The sequence below is a fragment of the Lepisosteus oculatus genome, chromosome 6 (genome assembly GCF_040954835.1).
Source record: "Lepisosteus oculatus isolate fLepOcu1 chromosome 6, fLepOcu1.hap2, whole genome shotgun sequence".
Lineage (NCBI taxonomy): Eukaryota > Metazoa > Chordata > Actinopteri > Semionotiformes > Lepisosteidae > Lepisosteus > Lepisosteus oculatus.
This window is the reverse complement of record NC_090701.1, coordinates 25,168,456-25,187,852: the sequence shown is the minus strand read 5'-3', so window position 1 is coordinate 25,187,852 and position 19,397 is coordinate 25,168,456. Positions and strand designations below refer to the sequence as shown.

Sequence of the window (19,397 nt, the reverse complement as noted above, 5' to 3'; positions counted from 1 at the left end):
TTAATGTTTATGCACTCCCTGGAAGTAATAGGAATTTCATAAAGATACTCTGACCTTCTGGCTTCTGAAACTCAGGGAACACAGGCGGGGATTTCAACATATGGTACTTAATCATAAATGAGATTCAACTAACCTTAAGAGAAATCAGAATTCACACAGAGGACTGCTTAATAAAACATTTCAGGATTTAGAAATAATAGATATCTGGAGGGAATCTCATGCTTCAGAGAAGGGCTACACTTTCTACTCTGTCCCACACTCAGCATACTCTAGAATAGCTTTTTCAGGTTTAATAGGGATAAACATAAAGTGAAAGAATTTACAAATGGAAACACTGATGTGTCAGATCACTCAGCTGTGTATCTTATTTTACATCTAAAAAGTAGACCTAGAAATACAGTTGGGAGGCTGAATACAGGTATACTCAATAATAAAACAGTTATTGAACAAATTAAAAATAAATTAAGTCACATTTAGAGAATAATGATAATTAAGAAGTGAACCCAGCCATACTATGAAATGCCACAAAGGCCATACTAAGAGTGAAAATGTTTGCTATCATCAAATCTAGAAGCAAAATTAAAAGATCTAGAAGACAAAACTAAGGAGAATAACAATCCAATAGATGTGGAACAGATTAAAAACACAAGGAAAGAAACAGGTGAAAAAGAACTGGAGAAAAAGTACACATTTATATGGCAAGCATACTATGAAGCAGGCCCAAAGGCTACAAAAATGTTGGCAAGAAGGTTGCGTAAACAGCAAGTCTGAAACACAATCTACAAAATAAAACATTCCCAGACTGGAAAGACATCAAATAATCTAGAAGATTACAGAGAAAATGCAACTCACTCTGACCAATTTCAATTTTAAACGTGGACTTAAGTTATATGCCTCAATTATATCTAAAAGATTGGGGACATTTGTGTCAGAATTAACAGCCAGATCAAACTAGATCAGTGGATGACAAACCCAGGATAATATTAGACAAACACTTCACATGCTTCACCACATTAAAAAAGAACAAATTGGAACAATTCTAGTGAGTTTAGATGCAGAAAAAGCTTTTGACTGTGTGAATGGGAAATACTTATTTCAGGTATTAGAGAGGTTTGGTTTCACAGAAGAGTCAGCTAAGTGTTTTAAAACTCTCTACAGGCCTCACAGGCAGCATTGCTTTAGAAAGGGGCAATTGTCAGGGATGCCCAATATTTCCCATTTTTTTTGCTCTTTACATTGAACCTCTTTCCCAAGCAATTAGGCAGGGTCAGGACATAAAGGGGATCTTTTTGAAAGGAACATTATGTAGCCCTTTATGTTGATGACATTCTGGTATATCTAAGGGATCCTGATACAGTATTTCCCTTCCTTATCTAATTTCCTTAAGAGATATGGAGAGTATTAAGCATATAAACTCAATGTACAAAAAACAGATTCTGTCTTACACTTATAGACAACAATAGAACTTAAGCAAAGGTTGAAATTTTAATTGGAATTTAAATCCAATAAAGTATTTAGGCATATGGATAACGAAAGACACTGCAAAATGATAAAAAATAAATTATAATCCAGCCATTACCAAAATCAGAGATGATTTTAGACTTTCTTTGATCTCTCTAGATTTTTCATGCAAGAATTGAAACCATAAAAATTAATCTAGTTCCAAGTTTATTATATTTATTTCAATCTTTACCTGTTGATATCCCTGATATCGCCCCCCAACAATTTATAGAATGGGATCCGCACATTTTTCGTTTCATTTGGAATGGAACGAAACTAAGAATAATATACTGTATACTACCTTACAGCAAAATAACAGGGGAGGGACAGCCCTCCTTTTATGCAGCACAACTCAAGCCTCTGGTCTGTTGGTGTGATGATAAAATGACAGCCAAGTGGAAAGACAGAGACAAAATAAAAACAAAATCCATTTCAAGTTATAAATGGCAATCGAACCAGATTTCAATATGATCAATTATATTCCCTTACTGCATTTACATTACAAATTTGGTTTGAGATTGTTAATAAATAAAAATTAAAATTACAAAAACAAATCAGGGTACTGAGGTGGTTTGCTTATGGTTCAGCATTTTTGCCAAGTATACTTGATTGAAGATTTAGACAGTGGGCTCATAGAGGTATTACTTCATTCTGTACAACAATTGAAAAGGGAAATCTTTTAGGTTTTCAGACCCTTAAACATAAATAGTGTTTGGCAAACCAGTACTTTTCCCCCGCTACTTACAGATGCATTGGTATTTATTAAAAGAGACCAAGGAACATGATTCAAATGCTCAACTAAATCAAGTCATACAGATCATTAACCAGGTTTACAATAAAGGCACTAATAAAACAGTATCAACACTGTATCAGGGTATAATGAGTTCTAGAAAAGAAACAACAGATTATATTAAGACAAAATGGGAAGAACTAAATATTCCCATCACTAGCGAGGAATGGGAGAATATGCGTAAAACACAAAGCACTTCCACAAACTCAAAAAGATGGCAGGATTTTTGCTGGAAAAATTTTGCTCGATTCTTCATAACCCCAAAAATAAAATCGGCTCAGCTTGGATTGCCACAACCATGTTGGAGAGACTGTGATAATAGAGATGCAGGACATTCCCATACACTGTATTTCGGCAATGTCCAAGAATTCAATCTTATTGGGAAGAAGAGTGGTCTCTGATTCAAGATAATATGATTATGTAGGGCGGAGTGGTGGCACTGTGGCTAAGGATCTGCGCCTGTGGCTGAAAGGTTGCTGGTTCAAATTCCGCTGCGCTGTATAAATGGCTGACCCTGCGCTCTGACCCCAAGCTTCTCTCTCCCTGCCTGTGTGTCTTATGGAGAGCAAGCTGGGGTACGCAAAAAGACAAATTCCTAATGCAAGAAATATGGCTAATAAAGTGATTATATGTTTACAAAATTCCAAAGTTCAGTTTTGTATCTGTGTAAACTGACTGATGAGGTTGTGGAGAGAGATTATTACTTGCTAAAAGTATTCTTGGCAGCAAGCAAGAAAGCTATAACACATAGTTACAACAGAAAACTGGATTGTTATTGTTTCCGAGATTTACTGTATGAAATGGAAAAATTAACCTTTCGGTTAAGACTGAAAGGACATTTTGAGAGATACTGGGAGAGGTGGTTCATTTCTAAAATCTAATGATAATGATTTTATGCAATATACCCTCTGTAAAAATGCAAAAGAATGAGGTTTTGAGATGACTGGCAACTCCTTTTTTTCTGGCTACCTTTGTATATTAATAAAAACATAAGTAAAAAGAAAGTAAAAAAAAACTTAATACAGATACAGATCTGATTTATGTCAGTCCTTTATTCCTTAATTCTTCACAAGCATATTTCATTTTGAGGCTCACAGATGCAGAACTATTGACAGCTTGCAAAGAGCAGCTGAATCGTAACAATAACAACACTGTTAACTATCATTTCTCCAATAAATCTAAATATTGTAACAGTAATTCTCCTTCACATCACACAGAGGAATATATAGTGGATATCTACACACCCTTATTGTAATTTCAGCTTTTGTTGATGTAAAGGCTGAAATTAAGAGAAATCATGTCAGACCTTTTTTCACTTTAATAAGATCTCGTAACCAAACAATATTTAAGTGAAAAACAAGTAGATATTTTTTAGGAAAAATAATTAAAAATTTTTTTTTCAATGCATTGGTTGCACATGTGTTCTCACCCTTTAACCAATAATTTGTGGAAGCACCTTTTGCTTTGATTATTGCAGTAAGGCTGTTTGGATAGGTCTCTATCAACGTAGCACACTTAGGTGAAAATGATTTGTCTTGATCTCAGCTTTTACATCAACAAAAGCTGAAATTTCATTTATGGTGTGTACACTTTTGATATCCACTGTAGATAACATTATTTCCAAAATCAGATAATACTTCTGATTATTAACAGCATAACACTAGCATATATTTGTAACACCTAACAGATAACTACAGCAAAGCATTCAGCCTGACATGCAGAAAATACATTTGGGATTTCCATCATAATTTTTCTACGAAAAAGATAGGTAGCAATGTTAGTGAGAACGCTACCCTTTTCCAGCTTAATTAAGATTAAATAAGTCACAAGAGTCGGCAGCACTCAGTTTTGCTGTGTTAAACAAGTTCCTTAATAAGATGCCTTATTGATAACCTTTAAGTGGCCTCTGTGACACTGACATTATAGCATCTGTCCCAGTGCCCATTTAATGAGAACTGATAAGGTTCAATACAATCTTACAGTTGAGGAAATCCCACCTGATGACCTCAATCCACAGGGGACCTGCCATCTGCTTTTTAAATAGTTTTTTCGATCAACAAATGGGGTGGTACAATGTCTTTGCTTAAGGGGAACCACTGTTATCTACTGTAATCAGCTTACAGATCATTAAAATTTCAGAGTTTTACTTGGGCATACATCTCATTAACTCTAGCACTTCCCTCCAGGTCAGCAAATGACTTCATCCTTAAAATTCATATAGATTCCAAGCCTGAGAGTGGCTGACAGAATAGTGGTCAGTTTAGGGTCAAATGCTACAGTGCAGTATTTACAATGGCTATGTTGGCATGAATCAAAATGCAAAATGTTTCTATGTTGTCTATTTCACATAGTCCTGTAGCTAAATAATAGCAGAGCAGGATGAGAAATGCCCTGGAATAGAACAAACCGTTATAAGCTGCAAAATACAAGCTGCATATTGTGATAAATCCTCTGTTTACACATTCTGTCTTCAGATTGGTAAAATAACCTCATATGCCTTCCAGCTCCCCAGCAACTCTAAAATGAAATAAATTATAATTACCAAAGCTGTACAATTCATACACCTGAAACTGTCTTGCAGAAATACTGCTTCTGGAATGGAAGTTAATAAAAATATGAAACATTAAATATTTGTATCTGAAATGTTTTAATATTCATGAAAAGGACACCATAAATATATGTGTGAGGTAAAGGATGTGCTACAGTAGCAAGCCTGTAAATGTTTCATTTGAGGAAAAAAGGACAGAAGGCTTATCAACACCTTGAACTTCCCTTCTATACCTTGTCAGATTTCTCTGTGGAGTTTAGTATTTGCTTTAATTTTACTTCAAATCACTTTATCACTCAATTTATGACATATATAAACTTAACTCAGCAAAGAAGAAAAATAAGCTGTTTCTCTTACAAGAAATACAGCAAAATGAACTCAACATTTTAACTTTCAGGATAACATTCTGCTTCAAGTGTAATATACAGGCTTTTATTAACTGTAATATGAAGTAAATTAAATGGCAATAAAGTACAAAAACACTGCCATCACAAATTGCTTCAATAAGAATGAGGGATTTCTTGAGACTGCTGTAGTAGTACTAAGTGTTATCACACCAATACATGAAAGCTAGAAAACAATTAGCTTTCTGAAGTGCAGACAACCAAGGAACTAAGGGCCAATTATCCACATGACCTCTTTGGTAGAAACTCCCCAGGGTTTTTGCCTCATGACACCCTTTGTTTATGCTTGCAAAAATACTACAAGAAACACTGCTAATCTAAATTAAATATTAACAGCTGAAATAGTGGTGAGCAAATTAACTTCAATTTACATTCACTTCTAATACAGAAGCCTATAAAATGTAAATGAATTTTCCCCTAGAAAAATAGCAAAATTAAGCGAGGCCAGAAATAGGCATCAAGAAATGAACACCACAGCAAACAGAAATACTAGTCAAATTGTTTCAAAAGCAAAACTTTTGCAAATGTAATCTAATTCTGCTGTGACTGTGTTAAAACCCAACTTGCCTTTTGTTTCCCATCTGTGCCAAACATGAGATATGCTACACTATTGATTTCCAGTTTCGCTTACTAGGGCTGGCAGTCAAGGAGGAACCAAGGAATGGATCCCATCTTATCATGCAGTGATCAACAAACGTAAAAAAATCGAGAACCTTTGCTATTCTCTGGATGAATAGCCCAGGTGAGATTCAGCATCTTCTACATAATGTGTCGTTCTGCAGAGAAGTTTTTCTATATTATTTATTTGAGCCTCTTTTTGAACTATTCTGGATCAGATTTCTTGGCAATCAGCTATTCCTTTTACTAATTTACAAAAAAGACTACATAACTAAGAAATGGTTAAAGTGGAATGGACATTTTAGTATATATACATTACACATAACTAAAAGTAAATGCAGTTTATTTACAGTACCAGGTAATAACTTGGCAGCTATTAAAAAGAATTTCAAGGCTATGAATAACACATGACCGTTTTGGTTCAGAAACAAGGTTTACAACATGTTAATGTATTATGAGCATGTGATAGCCTTTCCTTGTCAGTCTGCTGAGGTTCTGCTGTCAGTATAACAAGCTGTAAATGAAATATGTATGACAGGTGCATGTTCTTACTGGAATTGAAAGACTGAATTTAATAATGGCTAAAGCTGTTACTGAGAGCATCTGCAACAAAAAGATGAATAAATATCATAGATATTTAACCCATAAATGTCATTCATGTTTATAGGCAGAACATAATGCAGCTGCTCATTTTGTTTTATACCGGTATTCTTTACTTTCAACATTCGATTGTGAATTATCCATTAAATGTCAGGATACTAACGGGGAGAATGCCATTGTTGTTAAAATACGACTCATAGTGTTTATACAATCGTATATGCTATGCAGCATGAAGACAATACTGTTTCAATAACAGTGAGTTTCAAGAAAATTTCAATATAGAATACAGAGTGTGTATATAAAGTTACCTCTTTGCTAACAAATCAGCTACAGAATGGAAGAGCCCTGAAGGACTTTCAAAGGCAGGTGTGAGAGAAGCTGTTGAAAGCTGCCATACCCACTCAAAGATTAAACCTTCTCTAGTTAATGTTCATCTTATGCCAGTATGTTTCTGCAGAATCTGTCTCTTCTACTATTTAATTAGTTTTCTTATTGTCATCAGTTCAGAAATATAAGCATAACTTTCACAATGTTCGTGTATATTTCTTGAATTTTCTTTCTTAAAGCTTGTAATCTCTTTTGGCCCTCAATCTTTGCATTCCATTTTCTTATGTTCTAAATTTTAAACTTACAACTTTATGAGAATTAAAAACAAGCAGAGAGATTAACTAGCAGATAGATTTATTAAGGTATAAAGAAAAGCAATCTAGAGACAAAAATCTGAACAGCCAAGATGTCCAACTGGAAGTGTTAATTAAGAAACTAGTATCACTTGTTCTTTTTTATCATAGGCAAAAAGCACTTTGTTGATATTGGTTTCAACAGAACAGCCACTGAAACCACTTTACAAAAAAAAAGGAAGGAATATCCCGATCTCGGTTTATCATGTACATGATGTTTAAGAAATGGTGTAACAGGGAAACAGATATGGTCCAAACCAGCATAATACTAAAAAGGGAGGTGAGAGACTATCTGCAGTGTACAAAGCTATGTTACAGCTCCGAGATCCCAGAAAAAAATTGTACCTCAATGTAACTAGGTGTATAGGACCATTTCAATAGTAAAAATGTTTCTTGTGTACATTTTAATGCACAAATCAATCAATATAAATTAGCTATTAAAAAAAAAACATGATTTGATCTTGTTACATCTATAGGTGACTAGGAGGTGTCTAGGAGAGTAAACATCTGAGATGTGGAAGGTCCCTTGATAAAACAAAATTAGAGTTTACCTTAGTATACCTAGATAATTAAATTGTGTGTTAATATACGATCACATTAAGACCACAAGAAGAGAAGAGAGAGAAGTCCAGAGGACTTCTAGAGAGAGCTTGCTATTCTGTGTTTTAAGGGAACTTAGGTTTCCTGGTTAAAAGATACCTTGGTTAGAGACGTCTTTCCTGGTTAGGGGTGCATTTAGAGAATTCGGAGATAGGCTCCCCTTTATTTGGTGGCATCCTATTTTGCAATTGTATTGCATTTATTTAGAATGCAGCTCATCTCTTATTGTGGCCTCTGTGAGCATTATTCAAGGGTTCAATAGTGAGTAGCAGTCTTGGAGTTTTCTGGGTTATTTGAACATCAGGTCTCTGGAACGCATAGTTTGTACATTCTGTAAATTAAGTAACTTGTGTGTTGTACGTTTTGTTGTCCGTAGCACGGTGTTTATCTTGTCTCTGCTAATAAATATTTGTTTAACCAAGTGTGCCTGTATTATTACTCTTTTCACCAAAGCTGTGACAGAAAATAAAGAATTCACTTGCCTCTAATTATACCAACCGCTCGGGTGTATTCTGGAGAAATCACTTACCAGCTGGGGGTTATGAATATTTATTTTACTTATTGACTAAGCTGCTTGGTCAATTCCTGATTTTCACCATTTTCATAACCTCCATTTCTAACAATGTATATGTCTTAATCTATCAAGACTATCTGAGATACCTGTAATCCCTGTAAGAGAGATGTAAATCCCCTTCTAGTAATCAATTAATTAGTTTTTCAGATATGAGCTTAGAAAGCTGTAAAAAATAAGTATGGTCAATTCAAGGATTTGGCAATAATGGACATTCATGGGCTTATTTCCCATATGGTACCATAGATGGTGAAGAGAAGAAAGACCATGTGTGAACACACGAATGATTTCTCTACACAAGATTAACCTCACAAATCATATATAGCATACAAAATCTGAAATAAGCACCTTAATATATTCAGAAAAATTGCACAAGCTATTGAGAGCTTCTAAACAGACCAAGAAGCACGAATTCAAACAGCATAATAAATTCTTCAATTTAAGGGCAAATCCCCATGAATTTGTTCCAGCAATTTGGTCATAGAGCTCTGAAAGGACAAGGATGCTCAATTTCTGTCTTGTATGTTATAAAGCTTTCTGGCATTATGGCACTTTTGATTCAACACCTTGACTGTAATGGGTATACAGTTTGCACGCAGTAAATAATTAAACTGAATTTGTACCTAATACAGTAAAAAGATAAATGCAAAATTTTGTAAAAGTGACATTATCAATCTCTCCCCTCCACTCAGTTCCGAACAACTCTGTAATATATAATTTCTCCAAAGCCTTCACTTGGCCTTCCTCTGGCTTATAGAGCAGAGTATCTTCAGAGTATTTTCACAAAATGACGTGAAAGTACCATGTTTTTTAGAAAAATGTCAAACTAAGTCTGAGCATCTCGATATTCAGACATTGATTTATGTAACAGTTTCTAGGGTCTTTTGGCCGGGTCAAACAGCGTGGCAGCCCCAGTTTTCATGAGCCACTAAGGGCCTTTATACAATGATTACTTTAAGCAAGTTTATAGTTTAGAAGAAAATTTGACAGTTGGAAAGGTAGGGCCAGCTGGCTGCTCTATCAGTACTATCTTTGGAAGAACTGGTAACATTCTTAGCTAACAGATTACTATGAAAAATCTCCACAGGAAGTGCGAGTGTGAGCACAGCATTCTCTGATGTCTGGAAAGGTGGCAGAGTTGGGGATGCTGCATGTAACCTCAGAAATCTATCCAAACCTCAAATCATCAGGTTAAAGAACTGCCCTGCTGTTGAAATAGTCCCTAAAAAACAGGGACTGTTCAGAGTCATTCAAACCACTTGGGTTCTGAGTGACTGAACACAATCCCCATTTGCCTTTTATTTACAGGACCACTTTGAATGAGAAGAAACAAGCTCCACTCCACTACTAATGTCAGACAAACCACAAACTGAGCAAGCGCATGCATTACACAGTGTTGATGGATTCCTTAAACACAGAATCCACAAACATATGGAAAGAAAATGATCCTTTTTCATAAGGATCTCTGAGGTTGAGGGTGATTCTTTCACCACTAAATATGAAGAGCAAATCACAGAATTATTTCTCAGTAAGGAAGCAACACAAAGGATTCTCTATACACCTTAAAGTGCAAGAACTGTGGCAGTAAAGTGGCATTTGTCATTTTTGCAGGCTAGTAAAGAAATTGTATTTCAGATGAAAAGATCAATATGTTGCTAAAGTATAGTATTTCAGCTTCCATTTCAAGAACTTGTATACATGTTTAGCCATCCAAAACAATGTAATCTGTTGTGTTCAAGCCGCAAATTGTCTGCCTCTTGATTTAGAAGGCATAAACCAAGATGAAGACTACAGATTATGACTGAAAAGCAAAGAATTGTGAAGATGAAAGAAAGGAACATTTCACTGCAGAGAATTTAGGCATCACAAAATCAACAATATGGAATGCCTTGAAAAAGAAAAACTACTAGAGGAAAAGCATAGAACAGGTGGTCCAAGGAAGACAACAGTAGCTGATGACAGAAAAATCTGTGAGGAAAATCCCTAAAACAGCGGCAGAGACAAAGATAAGCCTGGATCAAAGTGAAGGAAAGGCAAAAGGATGGAGAAAGAGAGGAATTGCAAATGATCAGAAGGACACCACCTCATCTGTGAAGCATGGTAGAGGCAGTGTCATGGCTTGGGCAGGCATGGCTGCCTCAGGAACTAGTGTCAGCATAATAAAGAATAATGGCAGCAGCAGAATTAATTCTGAAGTGTACAGAGAAAATCTTGTCTGCCCAAAAATATGCCTCCAAACTCTGTCACTGGAAAAAAGACAAAGACCCAAAATATACTACACATTTAACTAAGGTGTTCATTTGGGAAGAAGAAGGGGAAACATTTGAACTGGCTAATTCAATCTCTTAATTTGAATCCTTTTGAGGGAGCAATTTACTTGTTGAAAAGAAAACCTCACAAGCAAGCAACAACTGAAAGCCGCTGCAGTTAAGGCTTTGCAAATCATCTCAAAAGAACGTCTTAAGAGTCTGTTAATGTCGATGACTTGCAGAACTGAAGCAGTCTCTGCATTTAAATTGAGATCCAATAACAGTTGTATAATAAGACCTTATTCAGAAAACCTGATTTTCAGGGTGGTTTACTGAAGATGAGTTCAACAAATCAGAATGTTTAAAAAATAGCTCAATTAGATCCTCAATAATGACAGGTTTATACTAGATGAAACCTAGTAAACACTAGTAAAACCTGTAGTAACACTGTCTAAAAATAAATGAAGAACATTATTATTTTAATTTCTGTACACAAGTAGTATGACTTAACTGTTCAAGCCAAGTCACCAAGCAAGATGCTCTAACAGACTGTACTGTTTCTTTTTAGAATCCGCTTAAAAGGAAATATAATATGGAATCACTTATCTAAAGAAATGAATAACGATATTAATTTAAGGATTTAAATATATGTATTTATATAGCTGGTAGTATAACTGTAATCCACTCTCTTTGTAAACACGTTTTATTTTTGACTCCTTCACACATGATTACTTTTGAAACAGTTTTAAGCTGTTCATCTCAGCTGTTTTTCCAAGCAGCCCGTTGGTACAGCGGGTTTGCCAATAGGGGTTCTGTCTAGGTGATCCGAGTTCAATACCTGCTTAGGGTACAAGTTTTTATTTATATATATATATTATAACATATTCAATGTTAAGTTATATTAATAATTAAATAAAAACGTGAATACTGTCAATTGTTCAACCGGTTTAATTCAAAACACTTTATTCAGTTGGGCAATTTAACAGACGCCTCAAGCCTTAAAACGAGATCGTATACATTGTAATTAGAATCAAGAATAAAAAATCGGAATTAAAAATACCACTGAAACTATAATATTGTGTCTGGTCATTATTAACAGTATTAATTTAATAATAATAACAATAATAATTTCAACCTTCTTGTATCTTTTTCAGAGTCATTTTTTTCTTTAGTTTTCATAAGTTTTGCTTATTAAAATGCCTATTTATGAGACAGGATGTTTCAGATGTCAATAACTTTGTGAACAAATGACACATAGCCTGAAACCTACAGGTTTAAAGATGGTGATTTTTGAAAAATTCACAGCTTTTATTTAAACAATATCTAGTACCTGGTTGCATTTTTAGAAACCTTAGTGCAAGTGACTTCATAACGTGAGAAGGCATTATGCTATATTTATTATGCATTAGTTGAAACCTTCTGAAGTCTCTCAAGAACATAAAAGTGTAACATAATATTATGTGGCATAATGGACAACTGATTCTTTTAATTTTAAAAAAACGTAAGGTGTCTGCCTAAAATAGACATTGCATGATTTAAAAAACCCATTAAAAAATGGTTTAGTTAAAAACACTAAATCCACGAAAAACTGGGAATTTTCCTTGTGATAGGCTTAGAATCTTTGTGTAAGCTGTAAGTTTTTTAAAAAAAATTTTGTATACGCAACATGCATTTCTTACAGATAAAGTACAATCACATTCTCCTGTCTTCCCGTGGTGCGAAAATGAGCTCAGTCAGAGAAGAGGCAGCGCCGCAAGAAGAACGTTCTGCAAATTGCAGTGTTTATGGCACTGAGCATGTCTGCCTTTAAAACTTACAGACTATACATTTAATTAAAAAATTTCCAAGAAGAAATCCTTAAACACAAAACCATCACGTATAATAATTGATCCAGCTGGTTCCCTGTTGAATGACACTGACAGACCAGGTTCAATTCCAGGTGGTGTACTACATAGTACAGTTTAAACGTTTTTTTTTTAAATTCCAAGTTAAATTGTTGGCTGATTACTGGCTGCTGAAATTTGGATCGGACAAATATAGATTTTCTCAATTCGGATGTAAACCTGAAAGAGACACATCATGTTCACAATAAGCTATAATAGTGGACTATTTTTATGCATTCAGCTATATGAGAAACAATACAAAAGTAATATTCTGATCGCGCTTTGAACTGCCTGGGTGCAGCTAGTTACATTACAGTGCTCATTACCACTACAAGGACATTAGAAGTTTTTTTTTAAAGAAACGAATGTCAAAATGTTTCCAAACCATCTACTTGTGATACGTTTGCTGCTTAGTTACACGATTCCATATTCATAAAACTATCAAGTAATGTTAAATCACTACAACATTTATATTTTTACACTAACAGCAAGTGGTGTTCTTACTACATATTCTTCGTATTCTTAGAAAAAGATAAAACGTTATAACTTTTTATGAAGTACAGAATATAAGCTTAATAATGTTAGAACAATCATCTTAAAACCAGAACCCACTAAGTTTCCAAGTTAAAGACTTTGATGCATAAAATATTTATGCATGATTTAATTATTTATGATGGTGGAAAGTTGTGTACTTTTGTCCAATAGAGCAATCTTGCTTTTATAAAATATACCGACTTTTTAATGGTTAATGATTGACATGATGTAATACACAGTTTACATGTATTAAAAGTCTAAAGAGTATACAACTTAAATTCTTAATTGAAAACAGATTGTCCCTCAGCAGTGACCGGGATTCAAAACCAGGCATTTTCTGGCAACAGCTCAAATGCTGTACATGAGATGTTAAGCTTTATTAGCTCCACCTGGTGGTTTTGCTTCTGGATACTATTATCCTACTTCAATACAAAATGTGGCAGTATGCGGTATATTGTGCCACACCCACTGCATTTTAACACAGCGTACCTCGCTCATTTTGAATGGCTGGATCTTTAGATTAACATTTTCTGTTTTACACTGGATTTTTTCTTGAACTGTAAGACATCATCTTGTTCTTAGATTACTACATGTTATTCATCTGGATGTTTGAAAAATCCTTAATATACTCTGTCTCAGTGCTGGACATATGATGAAAATTTGTTTAAGCAGTTCTGAACTGATGAAGAGAACTAAGCAAAGTAGTCAAAGCTGTAAAATCCCTCTACCAGAAAAATGACCCAGTGAATTGCATCCTTTTATGTTTCTCTTTGCATTTCACTTTAATAAATGTCAGTGACAATCTTCTTTACTGAGACAAAACAACTTGGAAGACTGCCATTAAATCTGTTATCCTCTTGAAATCTGAGGAAACAGGCCTGAAATGCTCCAAGTATGCAGTATGAAGAAACTCTTTTTTAAGACTTCTCTTCAGCATAGGATAAACTCGAAAGCCTACATGAGGCACTGAATCCATATTTCTGACAACCTCAACCCAAGGTAGAAAAGAAAACAAAAACTAATCAGAGAGACAAAAATTCCTCTGTTATGCAAAACATTTCACTAGCCGTTAGAAAATCTAGATATATGCAAAATGTATCTTTCCTTGGGTTAACCTTATTAGTTAATTTTTTTAAAGACATTTTATCAACTGGAATTAATCCTGAAAAATGCAGCAATCTGTAAGAGGCTGTTAGCAGGATGGAGAGGAGCATTAAAGAGCCACAGTTTCACAAGCCCATTGTGCATGCCAATTAAATTTAGCAAAAGGTATAGGACTCAGGAGGAATCATTCCTCTCACCCTTTTTGTTTTCTTTAATAAGAAAAAAGGGTTTCTGCAAAGCAGCTTCAAAACCAGCACAAAATCCAGGATGTGTTACAACTCTACCACATGGAGGTAAGTTAACCAGGCACATCTACTTACAACAAGTATAACTGGTCTTGCCAGCTGAATAAAAAAGTTGGTTGCTAAATATTTTTTTACTCAAACTGTGACACCTCAGCACAATCTGCTTCCACACCATTTTGCACCTAAGCATGACTGCACATTCTAATTTCGTAGGGGGAAATAGTTTGGCTCTGTACTTTTCTTTCTTGTAAGAGCACCTTCGTAAACTCTCCTTACAAACTGAAAATCTGTTTTCTTAACAATTCATGCATTTAGAGATAATTAGAGATTCTGATTTTAATGAATCAACACCAACATACTTGGTAAAATATACTCTATTTATAGCTCACAGCCCTTCCTAAAATATACGCAGGTCTTGATTATTGAAGAATCTATGTATTGCTCTTTCAGGTAAGATCCCTTTCTGTTTTGTCTGGCAAACTTTCGCCACATGCTAACATTAAGATACATTTGTAAAATACAGATGATGTCAGAGAATATGGATCCTTTAAAGTTTTTTCTTCGCTTACAAACTTAGCATAAACAACAGATATGGTTTTGGGAAAGCAGGCTATTTTTTATTTTTTATCTATAGCAAGTTTGAACAGGAAACATGCCAGCTCAATATACAGTACCTGCAAAGCTGCATACTTTGGGTACATTTTGCTGTTGTATCAAAAGAAAATATTATAAATGTTACCATACAAATAAAAAAGGTTCAGAAGAACTCAAAAGATTCAAGACAGTTAAGATCTTACTCAGAATATGTTGCTTATTTAGCCATAATTCTTTCTTTTTTACCATACCTCTTCACACTATGAATCTAGCCAGCTGATTACTTACTACTTGTAGGTTTCTGAGCGAACATATTCAAAGACATGAGAGACTCCCAGCTGGAACTGGTCTGCGATGGGGGTGACCCATGGGTTGTTCTCTGCCTTGAACACCTGTTTGGGCCCTGTCAGATCCAGGTTACCTGCAATTATAATGAGACATTGAAGAAAGAATAAAGAACAGTTCTGAAAATATTCCGCTGTAGCTTGTGGCACTGCTTAAGCAGCTCTGGGTACTCATGGGGCTAATTAAATTGTTATAGATTTCTAAGTGTTGAAAAATCTGTCAAGAAATATAAAAGAAAATTTAGGCCTGTACTGCACAGCTAATGTCATGCTTTGCAAATTATAATATTTATTCATTCAAACATTAACACTTTCTTTAAAGTGGTGGGTAACAGAAGAAACTTTGGTGAAGTGGTGAAGTTGATGTTAATGGTACAGTCCCTCCTGTCTACTAAGAGTCATGGAGCTGCAACCACAAAGAAATATAATAAATATTATGATTGCTTGCAATTAAAAGGTCAAACCATCAAGAGGTGCATCAATCACTAGAGACCATGCCTTACTGTCAAACAAGTAGGTGAGAATATAACAGTCAGACTGCATTCAGTGGGAATCATGGCATGCAACATTGACAGGTTAGGCGTAAGAAAGCCAACTGTGGCAAATGTTTACAAGTTTACAGCATAACAAGTGTGCAATCATTTGTGCTTAACCACATAACTGTAAGCCTGGCCAGGCAACTGTCAATTTCAACCTTTCATCTTCTATATTACAGTTTCTTATCCGACTCAACCTTTCCTACAGAGCTTTATTGTGTTGCTTCAACTGTTCCCAAAGACCTTCACACCACCTCCTAACGTTATAGCTGATAACTTTAAAAAGGGTGGATTCGTTGCTCACCAGACGACTTCAGTTTGGTAGAGAAACTTTAATGATATGGAGGGTTTGTTCTTATCAGGTTTCTGACAGAGGAAATCAATACAATTGTTTTAAAGGTTTTAAACTTTGTTTACTTCACAAAATGAATAGATACTTTCTAGTATAGATATTTTTTTATTTTTCTTGTGTCATTTTGCACAATAGTTATCCAGACACTCCTAACTCACCAGTCCCTGAAGGCCTTTGTTCTGAAGGCCAAACCAGATGAGGTAAAACGTACCCTAAATCTATTGATCTATTGATCCAGTTATGATAATTTAACACACTGAGGCACTCAAGTAATACTGTACAACAATCAGCTCAACTAATAAGATTTAGTTCCTGGGACCTTATATACATACAAAACCAACTCATTCTCTTGCCATAGTGTATTTTCAACACAGAATAGTTTAAGAACATATGAAAGGTTACTTAATAGTTAATAGTTAAAATATCCAAAGATTTCATCTAGCCATTTCTTGACAGAAAGGTATCAGATTCAATATGTCTGGGTAACTTGTTGCCATACTCAACCATTTGTGTAAAGAAGTGCTTTCTGTTCTAAGTTCTAAATGCACTTCCACTTGTGACATCTGATTTGTGTTTCACTTTTCATTCTAAAGAAATCCAATAGGTTGACTTGGTCATTGTCTTTGAGGATTTAAATACTTATATCAGGTTCCTCATCAGACGTCTTGGCTCAAGATTTAGTTCTTTCTGCCTGTCAGAGTAGGACATTAATTTAGGCCAAGAATGTATCTTTGTTTGCTATCCTCTGGACCGAGTCCGGGACAGCTATAATCTATAATGTGGTGACCAAGTTTGCATTGTGTGTTATTGTATAACAACATCCATTGATTTATTTTCTACACTTTTCCTTTTAATTTGTTTAACTATGAACTTCAGAATTATTTATATGGATGGAGTTTAAAAAAAGGGAGAGGAAGAAAAATCTTTAAAAAGCAGTTTATAGCCAGCTGTCTAGCACGCGCCTTTTGAAAAGGGACACTTCACCTTATGAAAAATACTATGCAGGGGCTGTCACAGAACTGGGAAAAACCACTGACAAGCTACATTGGAATCAAGTCGATCAAGAAGTCCCAGCACCTCCAGCAGTACCCCGCTCTCTTCCCGTCAGCTCAATGAGGTGTGTTCTATTAAACAATGTGCTGAGGGTGTTTGACCTCTTGTGTCAGTCAGACAGCTATAGTCCTAACTGCCTTACGCTTCACTGCTCCTTGTTAGAAGTCTCCCACCCATCCCTGTCATTAGAGAGCTGAGCATTGCTGCTGTTCTAACAAGGATCATGCAGCTGGCAGGAGGATTAAATAACGTGACGAAGGGAACCTAACAAGCTAAAAGAACTGATGCTTCCAACTGCCGCTGATGGCTCTCTAGGCCCCAGCTGCTCCAGGCTTGGCTGCCAGGGAAAGGCTAGCGATGCAGCATGTGCTGCACATGCATTACAGTCACCCAAATGAGCAGAGGATGTGCCATTCTTCAGATTACTTTCCATCCCTTACCTGAGCCGCACGGTTGGTCCTTTCACATAAGTCAAAGCAACAATTAAAGTGCAGTAACTGTCACAAACTGTAAAAATTATAATATAGCTGCATTATAGCTATTATTTCTTTATCATTCAATACAAATATCTATTAGACACATTGCCTTTTTCTATACTTTTTACTTCAGCAAAATTCAAAATAGGCAGCTGCTTATTATGTTTTAAAGGTACATATATATATTCAAGAAGACAGCTACATGAAAAACTGACTTTTCTGTGTGATATTACACAATTCACAAGTGCCACAACTTTGTGAAACCCATCTCCAGCAGATGTACACTAAACTCTGTTGCTATATGCTTCAGGGCTTGGAAGTTTTAGTTTCTTGGTTAACTCATATAAATAAATAAACTTTAAACACAAGAATACAGACAATGATGTTTCGAAAGCAATGTCTTGATGGAAATGCTGTCAAAAAGTGCTAAAACTCCAATGACTTTTCAAACAAGCTTTCTAGCATATACTGTACAGCTCAGCACAGGTGATTTCTTTTTTCCAGCACTGTGAAGAGATGGTCAAAGATCCCAGAGACATGATTTGATGTAGAAAAGCAGGGACAGCACAAGTCTCTAAGAGACAAGAAGTAAAGTGAAAAAAAGATCTGAACAGACAGCAGTAGAATCTGCATATGGCTCAGTTTTTGTCACGCTGCAAAAATCAAACATAGGATAAGGAGTAAAAAAAGATAATTTGACCTCTGTTTTTTACATGGTTTTCCCTGTTTACTTAAACATAGGATCCAAAAGTACACTGGAACTATCGGTACAGTGATTCAATAGTGAAATAAATACATCATACATACGAAAACAATCATTCAAGAATGCAAAAGCATCCACTCCTTAACCTTATCTACAGTGTCTGAAGAAAACTGATAAAAAAGCACAAAATATAATCACATTTAAAACACTCAACTGAGTGTGATTTATTGCTAAAGTTAGAATCAAAATGTAGCCTTTTCCATATGCAGTGGATCACCAAGCACCCTTTTTTAGACACAGTTTCTTGAAATTTTGTTACAGCTTTACAGTAGGTGACTAGGAAGTGTCTCAAAGGGTTTAAAGTGTGTGGCCTTCCAGCAGTCCAGAAACACACCATATAAGGTCGCATTAGGACTGCAGAAAAAAGGAGAGAGAAAAAGACAGTAAAGAGAGAGGAAGGAGGAGGACGAGAGGAGAGAAAAGACAAGAACAGAGAACAGGAAAGGAGAGACGAGAGGAGTCCAGAGGAGTTGGAACTTGAAGCTTGCACCAGGTGAGAGACTTCATGATGATCCAAACAAAACCTGACTGAAGCCCAGTATTTGAACCTTGCTAGAGAGAGCTTGGTCAAAGCTTACATCACCTCTTCACTGCCTGACACCCTAGACCCACTACAATTTGTGTATTGTCAGAACAGGTCAACAGAGGATGCTATTGCCACTGCCCTCTCACACTTGGATAAGAAAGGAACATATGTGAGAATGCTGTATGTTGATTACAGCTCAGCATAGTGCTCATACCATAGTGTCCTCAAAGCTTGTCATCAAGCTCCAGGACCTGGGACTGAACACCTCCCTTTTTAATTGGATCCTGGACTTCTTGATGGAACATCCGCAGATGGTGAGGGTGGGAACCAACATATCTTCTACCCTGACTCTAAATACTGCTTAGCCCTGTCCTCTACTCCTTATCTACCCATGATTATGTCATCAGATATAACTCAAACTCTGTCA

General features: G+C 35.6%; 1 protein-coding gene across 3 annotated transcripts in view; it reads right to left on the bottom strand.

Moving 5' to 3' along the window:
• rsu1 (Ras suppressor protein 1) overlaps window positions 1-19,397 on the bottom strand; it is a 79,043-nt gene that overhangs the window by 26,392 nt on the left and 33,254 nt on the right. For all 3 annotated transcript variants that reach the window (XM_015354482.2, XM_006634293.3, XM_015354483.2), the window contains exon 8: window positions 15,209-15,341. In XM_015354482.2, the coding sequence (XP_015209968.1) occupies window positions 15,209-15,341 (133 nt within the window). The remainder of the gene's footprint in view (window positions 1-15,208; window positions 15,342-19,397) is intronic.